The sequence below is a fragment of the Ptychodera flava genome, chromosome 14, assembly GCF_041260155.1.
Source record: "Ptychodera flava strain L36383 chromosome 14, AS_Pfla_20210202, whole genome shotgun sequence".
Classification (NCBI taxonomy): domain Eukaryota; kingdom Metazoa; phylum Hemichordata; class Enteropneusta; family Ptychoderidae; genus Ptychodera; species Ptychodera flava.
In genome coordinates this window covers 2624713-2643629 of record NC_091941.1, presented here as the reverse complement: position 1 = coordinate 2643629, position 18917 = coordinate 2624713, and the positions used below count along the sequence as shown (strand labels likewise).

The 18917-nt window shown below is 37.2% G+C and overlaps 1 protein-coding gene across 1 annotated transcript; it reads right to left on the bottom strand.

The window, feature by feature from the left end:
- Positions 1-75: 75 nt before the first annotated feature.
- LOC139148955 (small ribosomal subunit protein uS10m-like) lies at positions 76-18846 on the bottom strand. Its single transcript, XM_070720428.1, has 8 exons — positions 18683-18846; positions 10517-10572; positions 8625-8659; positions 8277-8335; positions 4947-5086; positions 4309-4417; positions 1170-1259; positions 76-296 (listed from the first exon to the last, which is right to left on the bottom strand). Exons 1-8 carry the CDS (start codon positions 18737-18739, stop codon positions 234-236), a joined length of 609 nt encoding a protein of 202 aa, XP_070576529.1. The 5' UTR covers positions 18740-18846; the 3' UTR covers positions 76-233.
- Between the last annotated feature and the right edge of the window lie 71 nt (positions 18847-18917).

Below are 18917 nucleotides of genomic sequence, written 5' to 3'. Positions count from 1 at the left end.
GTGAGAGATTATTTCTTATCTATCTTCATTTCATGAATTGATGTTATCCATAATCATTACTCAAGAAGCCATATGAAAATTTCAATAATTTATTTCAGCATCCAATCTCCAATGAAAACAAAAAAACTGACGGAGCAAACATTACTGCTACTGTCAACATAAAATGTACAGTCAGACTTTCATGTTCAGTTTTCCTTGTGCAACTGTGCAAACAAAAATATGGTCATTAAGTTTCACTGTTTGTCTGATGTTACTGTTGGTGGTTTGATGTGTGACGGTACTTCTTCAACTTTCACCTGAAATAGAATGAAATTTACAGACAGAGAGTAACAAAACAACTTGGGTGAAGTTCAGCTGTATTGGGCAAGCTAGGTGGCTTTAGGTTTTATTGGTCAGGCTAGGTGTCTGTACTGCATGAAAAAGACATCCTCATTCAGGTCACAACTAAATTTCTGATTGATGAACTGTTGGCGGAACAAATATTCACATGAGCAGAGGAAATTTTAAGAAACATGAAAGACATATGTGTGATGTGCAAAGGAAAATCAAAAAGCACCACAGAAATTTGAGATATGAAACTAAAAATATAATTTATAACAGTTCACATGAAGAGGTAGAGCTAGGGCTGAAAAATCAGTCATAAAATTATTGTTCACATTCTACATGCTACATGTGACAGTGCCATTTTCTGACTTGAGGTAAAGATGCTGTGTTTGATTAAGTTGCATCAAAGTTAATGTCTTGCGATTCACAGTGTGTTAAATCAATTTAGAAAACTGAACTCTGCATTTCCTCTGCCCAATCCATCATCCAACGAGCACACACCCATTAGGATTAGGAACTCGCTACCAATTACCCAATGGGGCAATGATGAGTAAAGCGCATTGCTCAAGGACACAACACCACACTAGAATCTCAAACTTGCCATCCTTCCACAGTGAGTTAATTATGCCAGACCTGCAGGGTCTCAATCTCCCCATCCTCCAACAGTGAGTCCAGTACCTAACCACTGTCCCATGGAGCCTCCTTTCAAATAGAATTGACATTCCAAAACGCGTGCATACAGCAAGAACTTCACATTGACAGCCATTCATTGTTTCTGAACTCTGTCGTAGGAGTGCTTTCTGCATTTGATCACAACAACAAAATGAGAAAAACAGTGACTTTACCTTCTCTACATGCATTGCTACACCTTCTGGTAGATTCCTTTCAATGTATTCTAGAAAAGTATCAGCTGTACTTCCAGTTAGATGTTTCAACTGTAAAACATGGAACAATGACAAATCCGGTAACACAAAATAACTCTGTTCAACCAAAATGGAAGTCATATTTGCATCTCTCTTAAGACCACTTGCCACATTTTGAGTTTTTGACTGGAAATTATGAAGAGGGGTCTTTGTTATGATGAGTGAGAGTGTGAGTAGATCAAAGCATGATACACCAACCAAGGGATATTATGATTTGAAATTTAAAGGAGACTTAATTCTCTGTGTTGGCCCTTCAGGAAATGGTTTAAAGTGAATTTTGTAAATAGATACTGCACATCATTTGTTCAGATTCACAAGTCCGTGTCTTGTGATTGCTGAAATCTTAGCTCAACATGTCTTATCACTGTGATCACTGAAATCTTACTTCAATGTCTTATCACCGTGATCACTGAAATCTTACTTCAATGTCTCATCACTGTGATCACTGAAATCTTACTTCAATGTCTTATCACTATGATCACTGAAATCTTACTTCAATGTCTTATCACTGTGATCACTGAAATCTTACTTCAATGTCTCATCACTGTGATCACTGAAATCTTACTTCAATGTCTCATCACTGTGATCACTGAAATCTTACTTCAATGTCTCATCACTGTGATCACTGAAATCTTAATACTTCAATGTCTCATACTGTGATCACTGAAATCTTACTTCAACGTCTTATCACCGTGATCACTGAAATCTTACTTCAATGTCTTTTCACTGTGATCACTGAAATCTTACTTCAATGTCTCATCACTGTGATCACTGAAATCTTACTTCAATGTCTTATCACTGTGATCACTGAAATCTTACTTCAATGTCTTATCACTGTGATCACTGAAATCTTACTTCAATGTCTCATCACTGTGATCACTGAAATCTTACTTCAATGTCTTATCACTGTGATCACTGAAATCTTACTTCAATGTCTTATCACTGTGATCACTGAAATCTTACTTCAATGTCTCATCACTGTGATCACTGAAATCTTACTTCAATGTCTCATCACTGTGATCACTGAAATCTTACTTCAATGTCTCATCACTGTGATCACTGAAATCTTACTTCAATGTCTTATCACTGTGATCACTGAAATCTTACTTCAATGTCTTATCACTGTGATCACTGAAATCTTACTTCAACGTCTTATCACGTGATCACTGAAATCTTACTTCAATGTCTCATCACTGTGATCACTGAAATCTTACTTCAATGTCTCATCACTGTGATCACTGAAATCTTACTTCAATGTCTTATCACTGTGATCACTGAAATCTTACTTCAATGTCTTATCACTGTGATCACTGAAATCTTAATACTTCAATGTCTTATCACTGTGATCACTGAAATCTTACTTCAATGTCTTATCACTGTGATCACTGAAATCTTACTTCAATGTCTTATCACTGTGATCACTGAAATCTTACTTCAATGTCTTATCACTGTGATCACTGAAATCTTACGTCAATGTCTCATCACTGTGATCACTGAAATCTTACTTCAATGTCTTATCACCGTGAGCACTGAAATCTTACTTCAATGTCTTATCACGTGAGCACTGAAATCTTACTTCAATGTCTTATCACTGTGATCACTGAAATCTTACTTCAATGTCTTATCACCGTGATCACTGAAATCTTACTTCAATGTCTCATCACTGTGATCACTGAAATCTTACTTCAATGTCTCATCACTGTGATCACTGAAATCTTACTTCAATGTCTCATCACTGTGATCACTGAAATCTTACTTCAATGTCTTATCACTGTGATCACTGAAATCTTACTTCAATGTCTTACCACCGTGATCACTGAAATCTTACTTCAATGTCTTATCACTGTGATCACTGAAATCTTACTTCAATGTCTCATCACTGTGATCACTGAAATCTTACGTCAATGTCTCATCACTGTGATCACTGAAATCTTACTTCAATGTCTTATCACTGTGATCACTGAAATCTTACTTCAATGTCTCATCACTGTGATCACTGAAATCTTACTTCAATGTCTTATCACTGTGATCACTGAAATCTTACTTCAATGTCTTATCACTGTGATCACTGAAATCTTACTTCAATGTCTTATCACTGTGATCACTGAAATCTTACTTCAATGTCTTATCACCGTGATCACTGAAATCTTACTTCAATGTCTCATCACTGTGATCACTGAAATCTTACTTCAATGTCTTATCACTGTGATCACTGAAATCTTACTTCAATGTCTTTTCACTGTGATCACTGAAATCTTACTTCAATGTCTTATCACTGTGATCACTGAAATCTTACTTCAATGTCTTATCACCGTGATCACTGAAATCTTACTTCAATGTCTTATCACCGTGATCACTGAAATCTTACTTCAATGTCTTATCACCGTGATCACTGAAATCTTACTTCAATGTCTTATCACCGTGATCACTGAAATCTTACTTCAATGTCTCATCACTGTGATCACTGAAATCTTACTTCAATGTCTTATCACCGTGATCACTGAAATCTTACTTCAATGTCTTATCACTGTGATCACTGAAATCTTACTTCAATGTCTTATCACTGTGATCACTGAAATCTTACTTCAATGTCTTATCACCGTGATCACTGAAATCTTACTTCAATGTCTTATCACCGTGATCACTGAAATCTTACTTCAATGTCTTATCACGTGATCACTGAAATCTTACTTCAATGTCTTATCACTGTGATCACTGAAATCTTACTTCAATGTCTTATCACTGTGATCACTGAAATCTTACTTCAATGTCTTATCACTGTGATCACTGAAATCTTACTTCAATGTCTTATCACCGTGATCACTGAAATCTTACTTCAATGTCTCATCACTGTGATCACTGAAATCTTACTTCAATGTCTTATCACTGTGATCACTGAAATCTTACTTCAATGTCTCATCACTGTGATCACTGATATCTTAGTGCAATATATCCCATCACTCTCACTGAAATGATTCAATCTTAGCTCAATATGTCCAATGTCTCACTGAAATCTTACCTCAATCCGTCTGTCTTATCACTGTGATCACTGAAATCTTACCTCAATCTGTCTCATGTACGTTCTGATTTCATACTGCACTCTATGTTTCTTGTAGATGTGTCTTGATTTCAAAAGAGTATATCTTTTGTTGTGCCTGTCCAGAATTTTACTGTTTAGGAAAATTAAAAGAAAAACAATTTTACATTGCAGCAATGTACTGTAACTTTTTTCCAGTTGTCTCTTTTGATGGCCCATTGAATATCAGCCTCTGTTTTGGGGGTTTATGGTTTTTGTGTCTGTGTTTTTTGTATGTGTTGATACTTGAGATCTGTTAAAGGAGAGGGTTTCAAATAATGATGAAATCAAAGTTGGATATTTTGTAGATTGATTTCTGTGAGTTTGGAGAAGTTTGCTATGTTCAGCTCATTGAGTTGCTGCGGTCTTGAAAGAGGAGTTCAAATGCTGACCTATGATCGGGTGATGAAACAAAAATATCGTGTGGTGAAGTTTAATCCCACTTTATAAGGTGGAAGATGTACCGGTACTATGTGTCTGATTCCACTTATTGAAATTTGTTACAGCTGTAACAGCAGACTGTGAAGCTAATTTGTTTCTCACTGACCCAAATCATCCTAAATAGTTCAACCTTGACAGACAGTGTTGAAGTTTGTCTTTGATTGGATGTGGTCACTACTTACATGTCTGATACATTAATATCGAGTTCACCTGCTGCCATGGTAACAAACTGCTGATAACTATCTAACACTGAATCATCATGGCCCTTTAATTTCAAAGTTATTCTTTTGAAGAGGGAGTCTGGTTCATCAGTTTCATCTATCTGTACAGATGAAAAGTCAAAGAAAACAATTGTGACTGCACCATTTACACTATTCTGGTGGCAAGCAAGTAGTACTAGAAGTAAAAATTATAAACAAGCTACCTAACAGCCGATATAGTCCCGCTGTGTTTATGTAGAGAATAACTATTTTTGACACATGTTGATGAAGAAGGTGGAAATCTTTTGATAGCTCATTTCAGAGGCCAGAAAACTGGCTAAAATAGCTGCAAACATACACAATTGAAGATTTCATCATAATTTGAATATATCACATTGGATCATCCCTAAGAACATGTCAACCAAAGCCATCTGACGAGTAGTTTTTAGCTCATATTTGGTGTTTATATGAATACCAAAAAGAGCTTATATGGTGAGTCGATGGCATCTGTATGTCAGTGCGGATGTATGTCCGTCACATGCAAAGGCTCCCATACGGCCAAAGCTACCATCTCAGTATTTGGTGTACAGGTAGATGCAGGGGTTGAGATGTGACGTTGTTCAAATGAACATGTCAGTGTCAAAAATGTGCAAATGAGGTAAGAAAAAGGGAAATTCTGCAAAATGTTCAGGAGTGGTGGCTGCCAGCATGCTACTCCACTGAGCTTGAGTCATTTTCTGTCATTGTTGATGAACTGTTACATATTAACAGACCTGCTCACACTAAGGGACAGGCCATTAGATCTTGGGAGGGGGCTGGTCACAATGAAATTGTGAACATCTTTTTACAATTGTAAATTTCTAAAAAAAATTTTTTTAAATGAGAAAACCTGTGCTAATTTTTTTTTCTGAGTAAATTTTCAGATTTATAATTTATTTTAGTTTGACGCTGTCTGAGGATACAATGTACATCCATATCACTAGCGCAAATAAGATTGCCTATTGTAACTACAACATACATATGGCCCAGTGATTTATATTGCTGATAGATTTCGCGAAATGTTGCAGATCATCTTTTGACAAGCTGAGAAGCTGTTTGCAAAAAATGTGGTGAAATTTCAATATTTGTGTTTTTAGGACAATTTTCGCCCTTTTTTGATCAAAACATCTATATCTCTGTAGCAGCGTGTCCAACTTATGTCAACTTGTTTTTCTGGTTTAAATATTTCTTGTATTTTTTCTGTCATAACATCAACGTAGAATTTTCCGGCACTGAACAGATAGAAACAACATTTATTGTTGGTCTTTGGTACCCATACTGGTATGTACCAATTCTGATCAAATGTGAGCGGCACCGTATAATTGCGGTATTTTTTGAGAATGAAATTTTCTGACAAAAAATGGCAAAAATTGCCCCCAAAATTAAAATTGCAGATTTCACCATAATTTCAATATATCATATATTACAATAATCCCTTGGAACCTGTATATCAAATATCAGAGCTATTGACTTGCAGTTTTTGAGAAACAATTTTTTTCACCAAAAATGGCAAAAATTGCCCCAAAAATACAACATTACAGATTTCATCATAATTCCAGAATATCACATTTAGTTCATCTGTAGAAACCTGCATATCAAATTTCAAAGCTATCAGACCAGTACTTTTGGAGAAACACATTTTTTGACCAAAAATGGAAAAAATTGCCCCAAAAATACAAAATTGCAGATTTCATCATTTTTTCAATAACTATCATTTAGATCATCTGTAGGAACCTGTATACTGAATTTCAAAGCTATCAGATGAGTAGTTTTGGAAATACACATTTTTGGACCAAAAATGGCAAACAAAAATTGCCCCAAAAATACAAAATTACAGATTTCATCAGAAATTCAATATATGTTACTTAATTTATCTGTAGAAACATGTATACCAAATTTCAAATCTATGAGACCAGTTCTTTTTTGAGAAACACATTTTTTTGACCAAAAATGGCAAAAAATGCCCTAAAATTCAAAATTGTACATTTCGTCATTATTTCAATGAATATCCAGTATTTCATCTATAGGAACCTGTTTACCATATTTCAAAGCTATCAGATGAGTAATTTTGGAAATACACATTTTTTGACCAAAAATGGCAAAAATTGCCCCAAAAATACAAAATTTCAGATTTCAACAGAAATTCAACATATATTACTTAGATCATCTGTAGGAACCTGTATACCAAATTTCAAAGCTATCGGACCAGTACTTTGGGAGAAACACATTTTTTGACCAAAAATGGAAAAAATTGCCCCAAAAATACAAAATTGCAGATTTTGTCATAATTTCATTAAAATATTATTTAGTTCATCTGTAGAAACCTGTATACCAAATTTCAAAGCTATCAGATGTGTAGTTTTAGAAATACACATTTTTTGACCAAAAATGACAAAAATTGCCCCAAAAATACAAAATTACAAATTTCATCAGAAATTCAATCTATACTATTAAGTTCATCTATAGAAACCTGTATACCAAATTTCAAAGCTATCAGACCAGTACTTTTTGAGAAAGACATTTTTTGACCAAAAATGGCAAAAATTGCCTTAAAAATGCAAATTTGCATCTTTCTGCATAATATGACCAAATCTGAAATAGATAATCCCTGGGGACCTATTTACCAAATATTAAAGCTATCTGACTGGTAGTTTTGAAGAAGGAAGATTTTTAAAGATTTTTTTACCAAAAACAAAAAAAATTGCCATAAAAATACAAATATCCAAATTTCACCACGATTTGAACAAATCTAACTGAAGTCACTCTAAGTAAACTGCATATCGAATTTCAAAGTACTCCGACAAGAGGTTTCAGAGAAGAAGATTTTTTTACCAAAAACAGCAAAAAATACCCCAAAAATACAAATATGCAAATTTCACCACAATTTGAAGAAACTTAAGTGTGGTCACCCCAAGTGAACTGCACATAAAATTTCAAAGCAATCTGACTTGCGGTTTCAGAGAAGAAGGCAATTGTTGACGGACGACGACGGAAAATCAACCTATTTGATAAGCTCCATGTCCCTGACAGCGGAGCTAAAAATGTACAAGACAGTTAGAAAGCACAAAGCAGGAAAACATCACTCATGAACTGAATCCTATCTTCCACAATTGTTCAATTATTAAGTGAAATCTTTTTCCTTCTCAGACTACAGTCTTTAAAAACATTTTTCCATTCAGATGTAACTTCAGTAAAGGTTATGATAATCTTACTGTAGGACATAACAAATGGTTTACAAGAAACTTCAAGATTATAAATTGGTAGAAAAGTTACCTGTATGGTGCTACTTAAATTTCTAGAAATTAACACTGTACAGCATGGCTTGGGTATGGCTGTGGAAACAAACAGACAAACACAATGGTCAGAAAGTCTGTTCAGACTGTTCTGAAAGGCACTTTCCTTGAAGAAAAATTTCATAACGGTTCTAAAACTGGTACAATACGGGACACAAGCTGATATGTATATTTTGTGTTTCAAGTTCTAGCCACAATCAAGATCACAGTTGTAGTCCAAACCAGTCAGAGCCTAATGTTGCTATAAACTATTGATAAGAGCTCAATCCAGTGAGAATATGTGGCATACATATCCATGCAATGGAAGTTAAATATGTGAAATGCTAACCTGCATGCCAATGCGCTCTCCCAACACTGTAAAACCTGAAAAGGATGTATTGTAGATTTACTATCTTTCTTCAAAACACTAAAAACAAGTCATTGACAATGACATAGTCCCCACTTGTAATAGGAGTATTAGTCTTGATGGGGCAGGGAAATGTGGTCATTAAGAAGTATCACTGGAGTGTATATGTTGAGATCTATGGGCACATAGGTCTATGTCGTTGTTCCCAATTTGAAACACATTAGGCACGTCTAAGTTATGGTTCTAAATCGGGAAAAAAAATCAGACCTCTAGCCGTATTGGCCAGCCAAGAAATACATATGTGCATAATAAATGAGGTACAAGATGTGACATCTTAAGGTCTAATATCCTATCAAAATTGGAGGGTATAGACTTGTGGTTACTGAGTTATGCATATATATGTACAATCAAGGTCAAAGGTTATCGAGGTCACGTGACATTTAAAAAAAAAATTGTATTGCTAATTAATCCCTATATGCCAAAAATCAGACCTCTAGCTCTATTCGCTTGCCCAGAATTAGATATGTGCATAATTAATGAGGTAAAGTATGTGTTGTCATAAGGTCTCCTATCCTACTAAATATAAAGGACATAGCACTGGTGGTTGCTTATTTATTGACATAAACGTATATTTTAGGTAAAAGGTCATCAAGGTCACATGACATTTTGTCAAACAATTTCTATCCTATAGTTATCCCTATATACCAAAAATCAGACATCCAGCTCTATTGGCTTGCTCAGAATTAGATATGCACATAATTAATGAGGTACAGTATGTGGCGTCATAAGGTCTCCCGTCATACCAAATATGAAGGGTGTACCACTTGTGGTTACCGAGTTATGGACAAATATGTATATTTGAGGTCAAAGGTCATTGAGGTCACGTGACATTTTGTCAAAAAAAATTGTATTGCTAAGTTATCCCTATATACCAGAAATCAGACCTATAGCTCTCTTGGCTCGCTCAAAATTAGATATGCACATAATTAATGAGGTACAATATGTGGCTTCATAAGCTAGGTGTCTAATCATACTAGTCATGAAGGGTGTAGCACTTGTGGTTACTGAGTTATGGACAAATATGTATATTTGAGGTCAAAGGTCACCGAGGTCACGTGACAATTTGTCAAAATATCTGAGATATCTGCGTGAACGGATGGACGAATGGACGGACATGACCAAATCTATAAGCCCCCTGGACTTCATCCGTGGGGACTAAAAACTGTGTCACTGCATCCTTTTTGCAATATGAATACAATGAGAAACTAAATTTTTATTTTTCTTGGCCTTATACATGTGAGTCTATGGAGAACTGACTTATACATGGGAGTCTATGGAGAACTGCCTTATACATGGGAGTCTATGGAGGTGGAAACTAAAAAGTCCGCTAACACGGCCAAATTTGATCGCATTGTGAAACAAATCGACATGCATCTGTATGGGGTAGGGTATTATCCTTGTGCAAAGTTTGAAAGAAATTGACCAGGGCATGTCTGAGATATCTGCGTGAATGGACGGACAGACGCATGCACCCACGCACGCACGCACGCACGCACGCACGGACATGACCAAACCTATAAGTCCCCCGGAAGGTGTCCGTGGGGACTAACAAGCAGACAACAGCTGAATTCAATTTGAAAACTTAGATGCTGATTCCATTATGACTGTATCTATTGTCTGTGCATGGATGTCAATCTAGTTGCTGCAATGTGCTGTCAAATTCTACCAAGTTCTACTGTCCATTCACATTGGTATATCAAATGTGAGCTAAAAATGATATGAAATTAAATTATTAAAATATGATTGTACAAACTCTTACAGTAATTTTTGAAATTGAAAACATGCAATTGAAATACTATTGCTAGCTTTCTTACCTATGTGTAAAAAGACATCTTTGAAAACCCTGAAACTGCTGTAAACAGCCATACACCTGCACAAAAAAATACACTGTGTTGTTACACTGCATTTGCAATTTAGTCAACAATTTCATGCTTGAGTGACTGTGATGTAATGCAAATGATGCGGTAATTATGATGCACTCAACACTACTGTGTAAATCCCGTTGGTCAGAACCATCAATCATAGATTGTTTCAAAGTTTATGTATCGATCACATCATTTCGCTTCTCTGAACACATTTGACAACTCTCTGATTATACGTTATGTATAATTGTTGATGCAAATTGGAGGCCTTCTCTTCAGAATGCCTACCGTCAGTTTGATTGTCTCCAACAGCCAAAATCAGAGTCATCAGCAAATTATTACAGTTGTTGAAGTCCGATATATGTGTCCTTAATCCATTACAAAAATTTATTAAACAACAGAATCAAACCAAGAGGTGAGTTTGCTGTTGAGCCGGGTTCGTAAGGCAGGGGATAAGTTTGTTGTGGGATCGGGTTGTTGCGGGGCTAGAGTCTCTTGTATTCACAGTGATGAGGGGCAGTGATCGTTCCTTCAAAAGGTTGTGAAATTTATGTAGAGTTAAAACGAATATGGTTTATCTGACCTGCCATATTTGTGGTTGTCATTACAAGGCTTACCAGTATAACGACAAAAACATCAACATAATCTATTTGCCTGGTATAAGCATAGATCCTAAAAAGTATAACAACAAAAATAGCGGCATTATTAAAGGGACAAAGTCGGCCATTATTCATGAATTTTGTTTGATACGAGATACTACTTACATTTTTGACGTGTTGAAAGATAATGAATGGGTGACCATGCATATATTTGACCCCGGTTTTGGACACGATGAATGAAACCATCGCCAAAATAAATTAATGGTCATGACCATTAATTTGTTTTTGTGATGGTTTCATTTAATTTGTCTAAAACCGGGTCAAATATATGCATGGTTACCCATTCATTTAGTATCTTTCAACATGTCAAACAATGTAAGTAGTATCTTGTATCAAACAAAATTCATGAAAAATGGCCGACTTTGTCCCTTTAATTTTTTGCCAGCAGGACATGAGGTACACAGTCTAAGCTCATAGCCAAGTCCTGCTGCAGTTCTGTAGCGCACAAATTTCCACACAAAATTATTTGGGGGGGGGGGAATGTCGGCTACCTACAGAGCTGCACCCATTACATGTCAGCTACATGGACTATCTGCCCAAATTCAGCTACAGACAGTGGAGCGGTATATTCTGCCCAACTGTATGCATTAAACATCACAGAAGAATGTATTTTCAACTACAGAATCCTCTTTCTCTGCTTAAAGGACAATCTGAGGTTGGATGGTGTGTGATGCTGGCAGTCACAGGCACCAGACTCAATGCAAGCAAACCGTCACTGATGCATGGCTAATTATAATCGACGAAATAGCGAAACTGCGAAATAGCGAAATGAAGAAGTAAAGAAACTGAGTAGTAAATTCAAATATTTATGAAGAAATAATTAGAAACTGAAAAATATAGAATGAACAAATCCGACAAACAGCTAACAGAGGGTCAATTTGATGTAACACTTGCTCCACAAGCTGTCCATTGTCCTGCTATTACAGCGCCCTCATGTGAGTAAGGGAAGTGAGAGAAATTACAGGGAGGGAGGGCCGGCATTTTTTAAAATGACGCTTTGCATAAAATAGTGACTCTTCAAAAGTGTTGGTGAACTCCCCTATTTTCATGCACACAAACAGTGACCTTACCCTTCATGTCACAGTCCACATCAATAATATTTAGACCCTTTTTTCTTGTGGCCATCTTGGATTTTAACCTTGAAATTGACCTTATTTGTATAATACTTGATCAATCAAATTTCTGTACATTCACTTTGTAGACCATATGGCCAGTCTGCTACATTGCAAACATCAATGTCTTAAACCATGTCCACGTTAATCTTGCAATGAAGATTTTGAAAGTATTATTTTTTCTGAATTTTCTATGACCTTTGACCTGCCCTAGACCTTGCAGCAAAGCTATGACTATATCGTTTCCTACATACAGTCCGAGAGGGCTGGTGTATATTGAAAAATGACTGGTAAGGGATGCAAACATATAACTAAAATTTGGAGTTTCTGGTGACCTCAGACTCTCATCATCCTGTACCTCATTTATTATACAATTATGAAATTAAAGGCTAGTCAATAGAGCTAGAGATCTGATATTTGTGGACAGGGATGATTATGTAAGTAAAGTTTTCTGCCAAAATTTCACGTTACTAGGATGACTTTTGACCTTGATTTCATCAATATGCCTAGAAATCAGTAACTTCAAGAGCTACAGCCTTCATATTTTCATGGGATGAGGCACCTAATGGCGTCACATACTGAACCTCAGTAATTCGTGACAACACCAGCCCTCCCTCCTGGTAATTTGTGTCCAGTCGCTCATTTCGCTATTTCGCACTTTCGCTATTTTGTTGATTATAATTAGCCCTGATGCATTACTTTATAACCAGTTACTGGTTGCATCAGTGACATTTTGCTTGCATTGAGTCTAGTGCCTGTGCTGGCAGCGTAGTTGACAGCGCTTTTAGTGTAGTACACCAAAAGCACAGTCAACTATGGTGGTGCATGTGCCCAACTCCCTTTTGATCTTTGTGGCCAAATACGACACCTCGGTCACTCAAATGATTAGCAACAGCGTTCCCGGCTTCGACTTATTACAGTGATTCATATACAGTACCACTTCATACAATACATAGAACTTTTGGGACCAATCCTGACGTGTGGTACGCTTACCACTTCCGTAGCTGCAAAATTGTAGCTCTACGGTGAGGCGGTCGGTGAGTTTTGGTTTTTGCGACATCGCTCACCAGTAGAGCTACAATGCCGAAGGCCCTGTAGCATACAAAATAAGCGCGCCACACATGGCGCGGCATTTTCATGTAAAATCCCACATATTTACTGCATTTGGTCGTACCGATTTATCACTACTGAAGACTTAACACTATACAACACTAACCTTGTCCTTTATGGGGTTTGGTATTAGCACAGACACGTCGATCGCGTTCCATAAACATTGAGCGTGTTTCTGGGAGCCGCCATTACCGAAAGTTGGTAATGGCGGCTCCAAGAAATGTTTTTGGAACGTGATCGACGTATTTGAACAAATGCCAAACCCCATACACGACAAGGTTAGTGTAGTATAGTGTTTAATCTTCAGTAGTGATAAATCAGTATGACCAAATGCAGTAAATATATGGGATTTTACATCAAAATGCCGTGCCATGTGCAGCGTGCTTATTTTGTATGCTTCAGGGCCTTCGGCACTGTAGCTCTACTGGTGAGCGAGGTCGCAAAAACCAAAGTCACCGACCGCCTCACCGTAGAGCTACAATTCCGGACAACTGGTACCATCACTAACTATCAGTGATTCAGCAGGATTGAAAATCGCACATGTCCCATGGACCTGGTACTGTATTACCTTGAATGAAAATGGTTATTGGGCCGGCTTGTCATATTGGTTGTATGCTGGACCAAAGCTGCAGTGCCTGTAGGCTCGAGGTTTTGCCTGGGTATTTGAGTCGCACGAAGCATGGAGGAGCGACGGAGCGACGTGTACCCTACATACCAAGCAATATTGATTTGCCTGGTTTTGCCCAAACAACCAGACAAAACCTCGAGCTGTAGCATGTATGGTGTCCAATCCATGCCAAAATTACTACTTTGATTTTACAACACAACATGCTATTTCACAACTCAACATGCTATTTGACAACACATCATGGACTTCCAAATCCTATTTTACAACTCAACATGCTCTTCCCAATTTCATTTGACAACACATCATGGACTTCCAAATCCTATTTTACAACTCAACATGCTCTTCCCAATTTCATTTGACAATTCAACATGCTATTTCACAACTCAACATGCTATTTGACAACACATCATGCACTTCCAAATCCTATTTTACAACTCAACATGCTCTTCCCAATTTCATTTGACAACACATCATGGACTTCCAAATCCTATTTTACAACTCAACATGCTCTTCCCAATTTCATTTGACAACACATCATGGACTTCCAAATCCTATTTTACAACTCAACATGCTCTTCCCAATTTCATTTGACAATTCAACATGCTATTTCACAACTCAACATGCTATTTGACAACACATCATGCACTTCCAAATCCTATTTTACAACTCAACATGCTCTTCCCAATTTCATTTGACAACACATCATGGACTTCCAAATCCTATTTTACAACTCAACATGCTCTTCCCAATTTCATTTGACAACACATCATGGACTTCCAAATCCTATTTTACAACTCAACATGCTCTTCCCAATTTCATTTGACAATTCAACATGCTATTTCACAACTCAACATGCTATTTGACAACACATCATGCACTTCCAAATCCTATTTTACAACTCAACATGCTCTTCCCAATTTCATTTGACAACACCTCATGGACTTCCAAATCCTATTTTACAACTCAACATGCTCTTCCCAATTTCATTTGACAACACCTCATGGACTTCCAAATCCTATTTTACAACTCAACATGCTCTTCCCAATTTCATTTGACAATTCAACATGCTATTTCACAACTCAACATGCTATTTGACAACACCTCATGGACTTCCAAATCCTATTTTACAACTCAACATGCTCTTCCCAATTTCATTTGACAACACATCATGGACTTCCAAATCCTATTTTACAACTCAACATCCCATTCTAAAGCTAGCTCTGCGGAGCAGGGCAGTGTTACTGGCTATCGAACAAGATTCAAAATGGCGGACGCGAAATGGTCCCCTCGCACAGAGAGAGAAATGCGAACTTTGCACAAGTCTAAAAACGCAGCTTAGTACATTGTGTATCTAAACAAAATGAGCGTGCTCGAAAACTAGGATCGATCACGGTTATAAATTAAAAATTGGCTGTTTTTGGAAAAGAAACTGTGCGCTGCAATCAGCAGTTTTGTCTATTGTGCACCGTGCGTGGGAGGCTTATCGTGAAAGACCGAGATTTACTATATGGCGCATCTGATACGGATATGGTCCCATCGCATATAGAGAGATGAAAATAGGCTTTGTGTAAGTTCAAAAGCACAGCTTAGCTCATCGTGCATCTAGACAAGTTGAGCGTGCTCAAATAGGAGATCGATCACGATTTTCGGTGAAAATAACCGAGTTTTCGGTGGAGAGACCACAGTCGTTTGGAGAGCTATTCAGCGCTGGGACTATTCGCCCCATAGACGAGTGTGCAGAAGCGAGAAATACCCCTCGCTTCTGTACACTCGTCTATGGGGCGAATAGTCCCAGCGCTGAATAGCTCTCCAAACGACTGTGGAGAGACTGCGCGTTGCAACCAGTGGTTGGTTTTGCCTATGGCGGTCAGCAGGGCTGTGGTGGGAGGCCTTTAGCCGGCAAGGGGTGGACCATTGGGGAGTGGAAAATTTCGAAAAAAAAATCCCCACAAATTTCAATAAAAATAATCAGCCAAAGAAACTTGAGAAAAACAGATGACGCACTTTGGTAAAAGGAAAAAAAATCCGTCAAAAGTTACTTTCTGAAATTTTATTTCAGTCTGCATCAGATATACTACGATTCTTTGGCCAAGAAGGGGGGGGGGAGGGGAGATCTGAAAGGTATGATCGTGGCCAGTAAATGAAGTAACTTTTTTATTTTATAACTTTTTGTTCTGTTTATCATATTTTTTCTTTCACTGAAGTTTGGCATCGTAAAGTAATTCGAGATATAAGATAATGTAAAAATCTTATCTGTGATATCGATTGTTAACAACTGTATTGTGGGTCTTTACACTATGATTAATTAACAAGAATTCAACAATTCAGGCAGCTTGCATCGGTACATAAAATGGGAAATATTCACCAACCATATGACAAACAATCACTTTCTTTGTATTTCACTATTCAACGAAACTGATTTCCATTGTAATGTTCTAAACTTTATTTTACAATTAAACATTACAAATCCGTATTTTTCTTTTCAAAATTTCATTTGTACACTTGTCTTGACGGTTGAATACCGTGCGTGTGAAATGCAATAGTGCAGAAGAATACGGATAGCGACATTACAGCGACCTCTATCGGTTGTTATCCACACAGTCTTTCTCGCGAAGTCCGTTCCAACAGAGCTTTGACCCTTGTCTGGCCCCATATTCGTATTTTACATCTCCACCTTGCTGAGGCTTAGTTGTCAGTTGTCATGACTGTAATGTCGCTATCAGTATTCTTCTGCACTATTGCATTTCACACGCACGGTATTCAACCGTCAAGACAAGTGTACAAATGAAATTTTGAAAAGAAAAATACGGATTTGTAATGTTTAATTGTAAAATAAAGTTTAGAACATTACAATGGAAATCAGTTTCGTTGAATAGTGAAATACAAAGAAAGTGATTGTTTGTCATATGGTTGGTGAATATTTCCCATTTTATGTACCGATGCAAGCTGCCTGAATTGTTGAATTCTTGTTAATTAATCATAGTGTAAAGACCCACAATACAGTTGTTAACAATCGATATCACAGATATGATTTTTATATTATCTTATATCTCGAATTACTTTACGATGCCAAACTTCAGTGAAAGAAAAACATATGATGAACAGAACAAAAAGTTATAAAATAAAAACCCTTCAGATCTCCCCTCCCCCCCCCTTCTTGGCCAAAGAATCATAGTATATCTGATGCAGACTAAAATAAAAATGTTTCAGAAAGTAACTTTTGACGGATTTTTTTCCCTTTTACCTAAGTGCGTCATCTGTTTTTCTCAAGTTTCTTTGGCTGATTATTTTTATTGAAATTTGTGGGGAATTTTTTTTTCGAAAATTTTCCACTCCCCAATGGTCCACCCCTTGCCGGCTAAAGGCCTCCCACCACAGCCTTGCTGACCGCCATAGGCAAAACCAACCACTGGTTGCAACGCGCAGTTTCTCCACCGAAAACAATCGGTTTTTTTCACCCAAAATCGTGATCGATCTCCTATTTTGAGCACGCTCAACTTGTCTAGATGCACGATGAGCTAAGCTGTGCTTTCGAAACTTAGACAAAGCCTATTTTCATCTCTCTATGCGATGGGACCATATCCGTATCAGATGCGCCATATAGTAAATCTCGGTCTTTCACGATAAGCCTCCCACGCACGGTGCACAATAGACAAAACTGCTGATTGCAGCGCGCAGTTTCTTTTCCAAAAACAGCCAATTTTTAATTTATAATCGTGATCGATCCTAGTTTTCGAGCACGCTCATTTTGTTTAGATACACAATGTACTAAGCTGCGTTTTTAGACTTGTGCAAAGTTCGCATTTCTCTCTCTGTGCGAGGGGACCATTTCGCGTCCGCCATTTTGAATCTTGTTCGATAGCCAGTAACACTGCCCTGCTCCGCAGAGCTAGCTTTAGAATGGGATGTTGAGTTGTAAAATAGGATTTGGAAGTCCATGATGTGTTGTCAAATGAAATTGGGAAGAGCATGTTGAGTTGTAAAATAGGATTTGGAAGTGCATGATGTGTTGTCAAATAGCATGTTGAGTTGTGAAATAGCATGTTGAATTGTCAAATGAAATTGGGAAGAGCATGTTGAGTTGTAAAATAGGATTTGGAAGTCCATGATGTGTTGTCAAATGAAATTGGGAAGAGCATGTTGAGTTGTAAAATAGGATTTGGAAGTCCATGATGTGTTGTCAAATGAAATTGGGAAGAGCATGTTGAGTTGTAAAATAGGATTTGGAAGTGCATGATGTGTTGTCAAATAGCATGTTGAGTTGTGAAATAGCATGTTGAATTGTCAAATGAAATTGGGAAGAGCATGTTGAGTTGTAAAATAGGATTTGGAAGTCCATGATGTGTTGTCAAATGAAATTGGGAAGAGCATGTTGAGTTGTAAAATAGGATTTGGAAGTCCATGATGTGTTGTCAAATAGCATGTTGAGTTGTGAAATAGCATGTTGAATTGTAAAATAGAATTCGGAATGGCATGTTGTGTTGTAAAATCAAAGTAGTAATTTTGGCATGGATTGGACACCATATAGCATGTGCAGGCCAGCTGAAACTCATGGAATTATTGGCACAACAGCAAGGATGCAATTCCAACAATAAAACAAAAATATTACCTTGATATTTTTGAAGATATTCAAAATACAAAATCTGGTTTGTTGAAGGTTAAACATAGCTCTTTTCTATTTCGGCGACGAACGAAAAAGGGGACAGTTTACATTCGTATGGCTGGCGGAGACGACGTTCACATGGAGTTCATGCACCTTGTTTTACCGCCCCCAACGGTTAATTTCAAATGAACCATGACCTCTCACTGATGACCTTGCGATCTCACCTCGGCTCCCTTTGTGG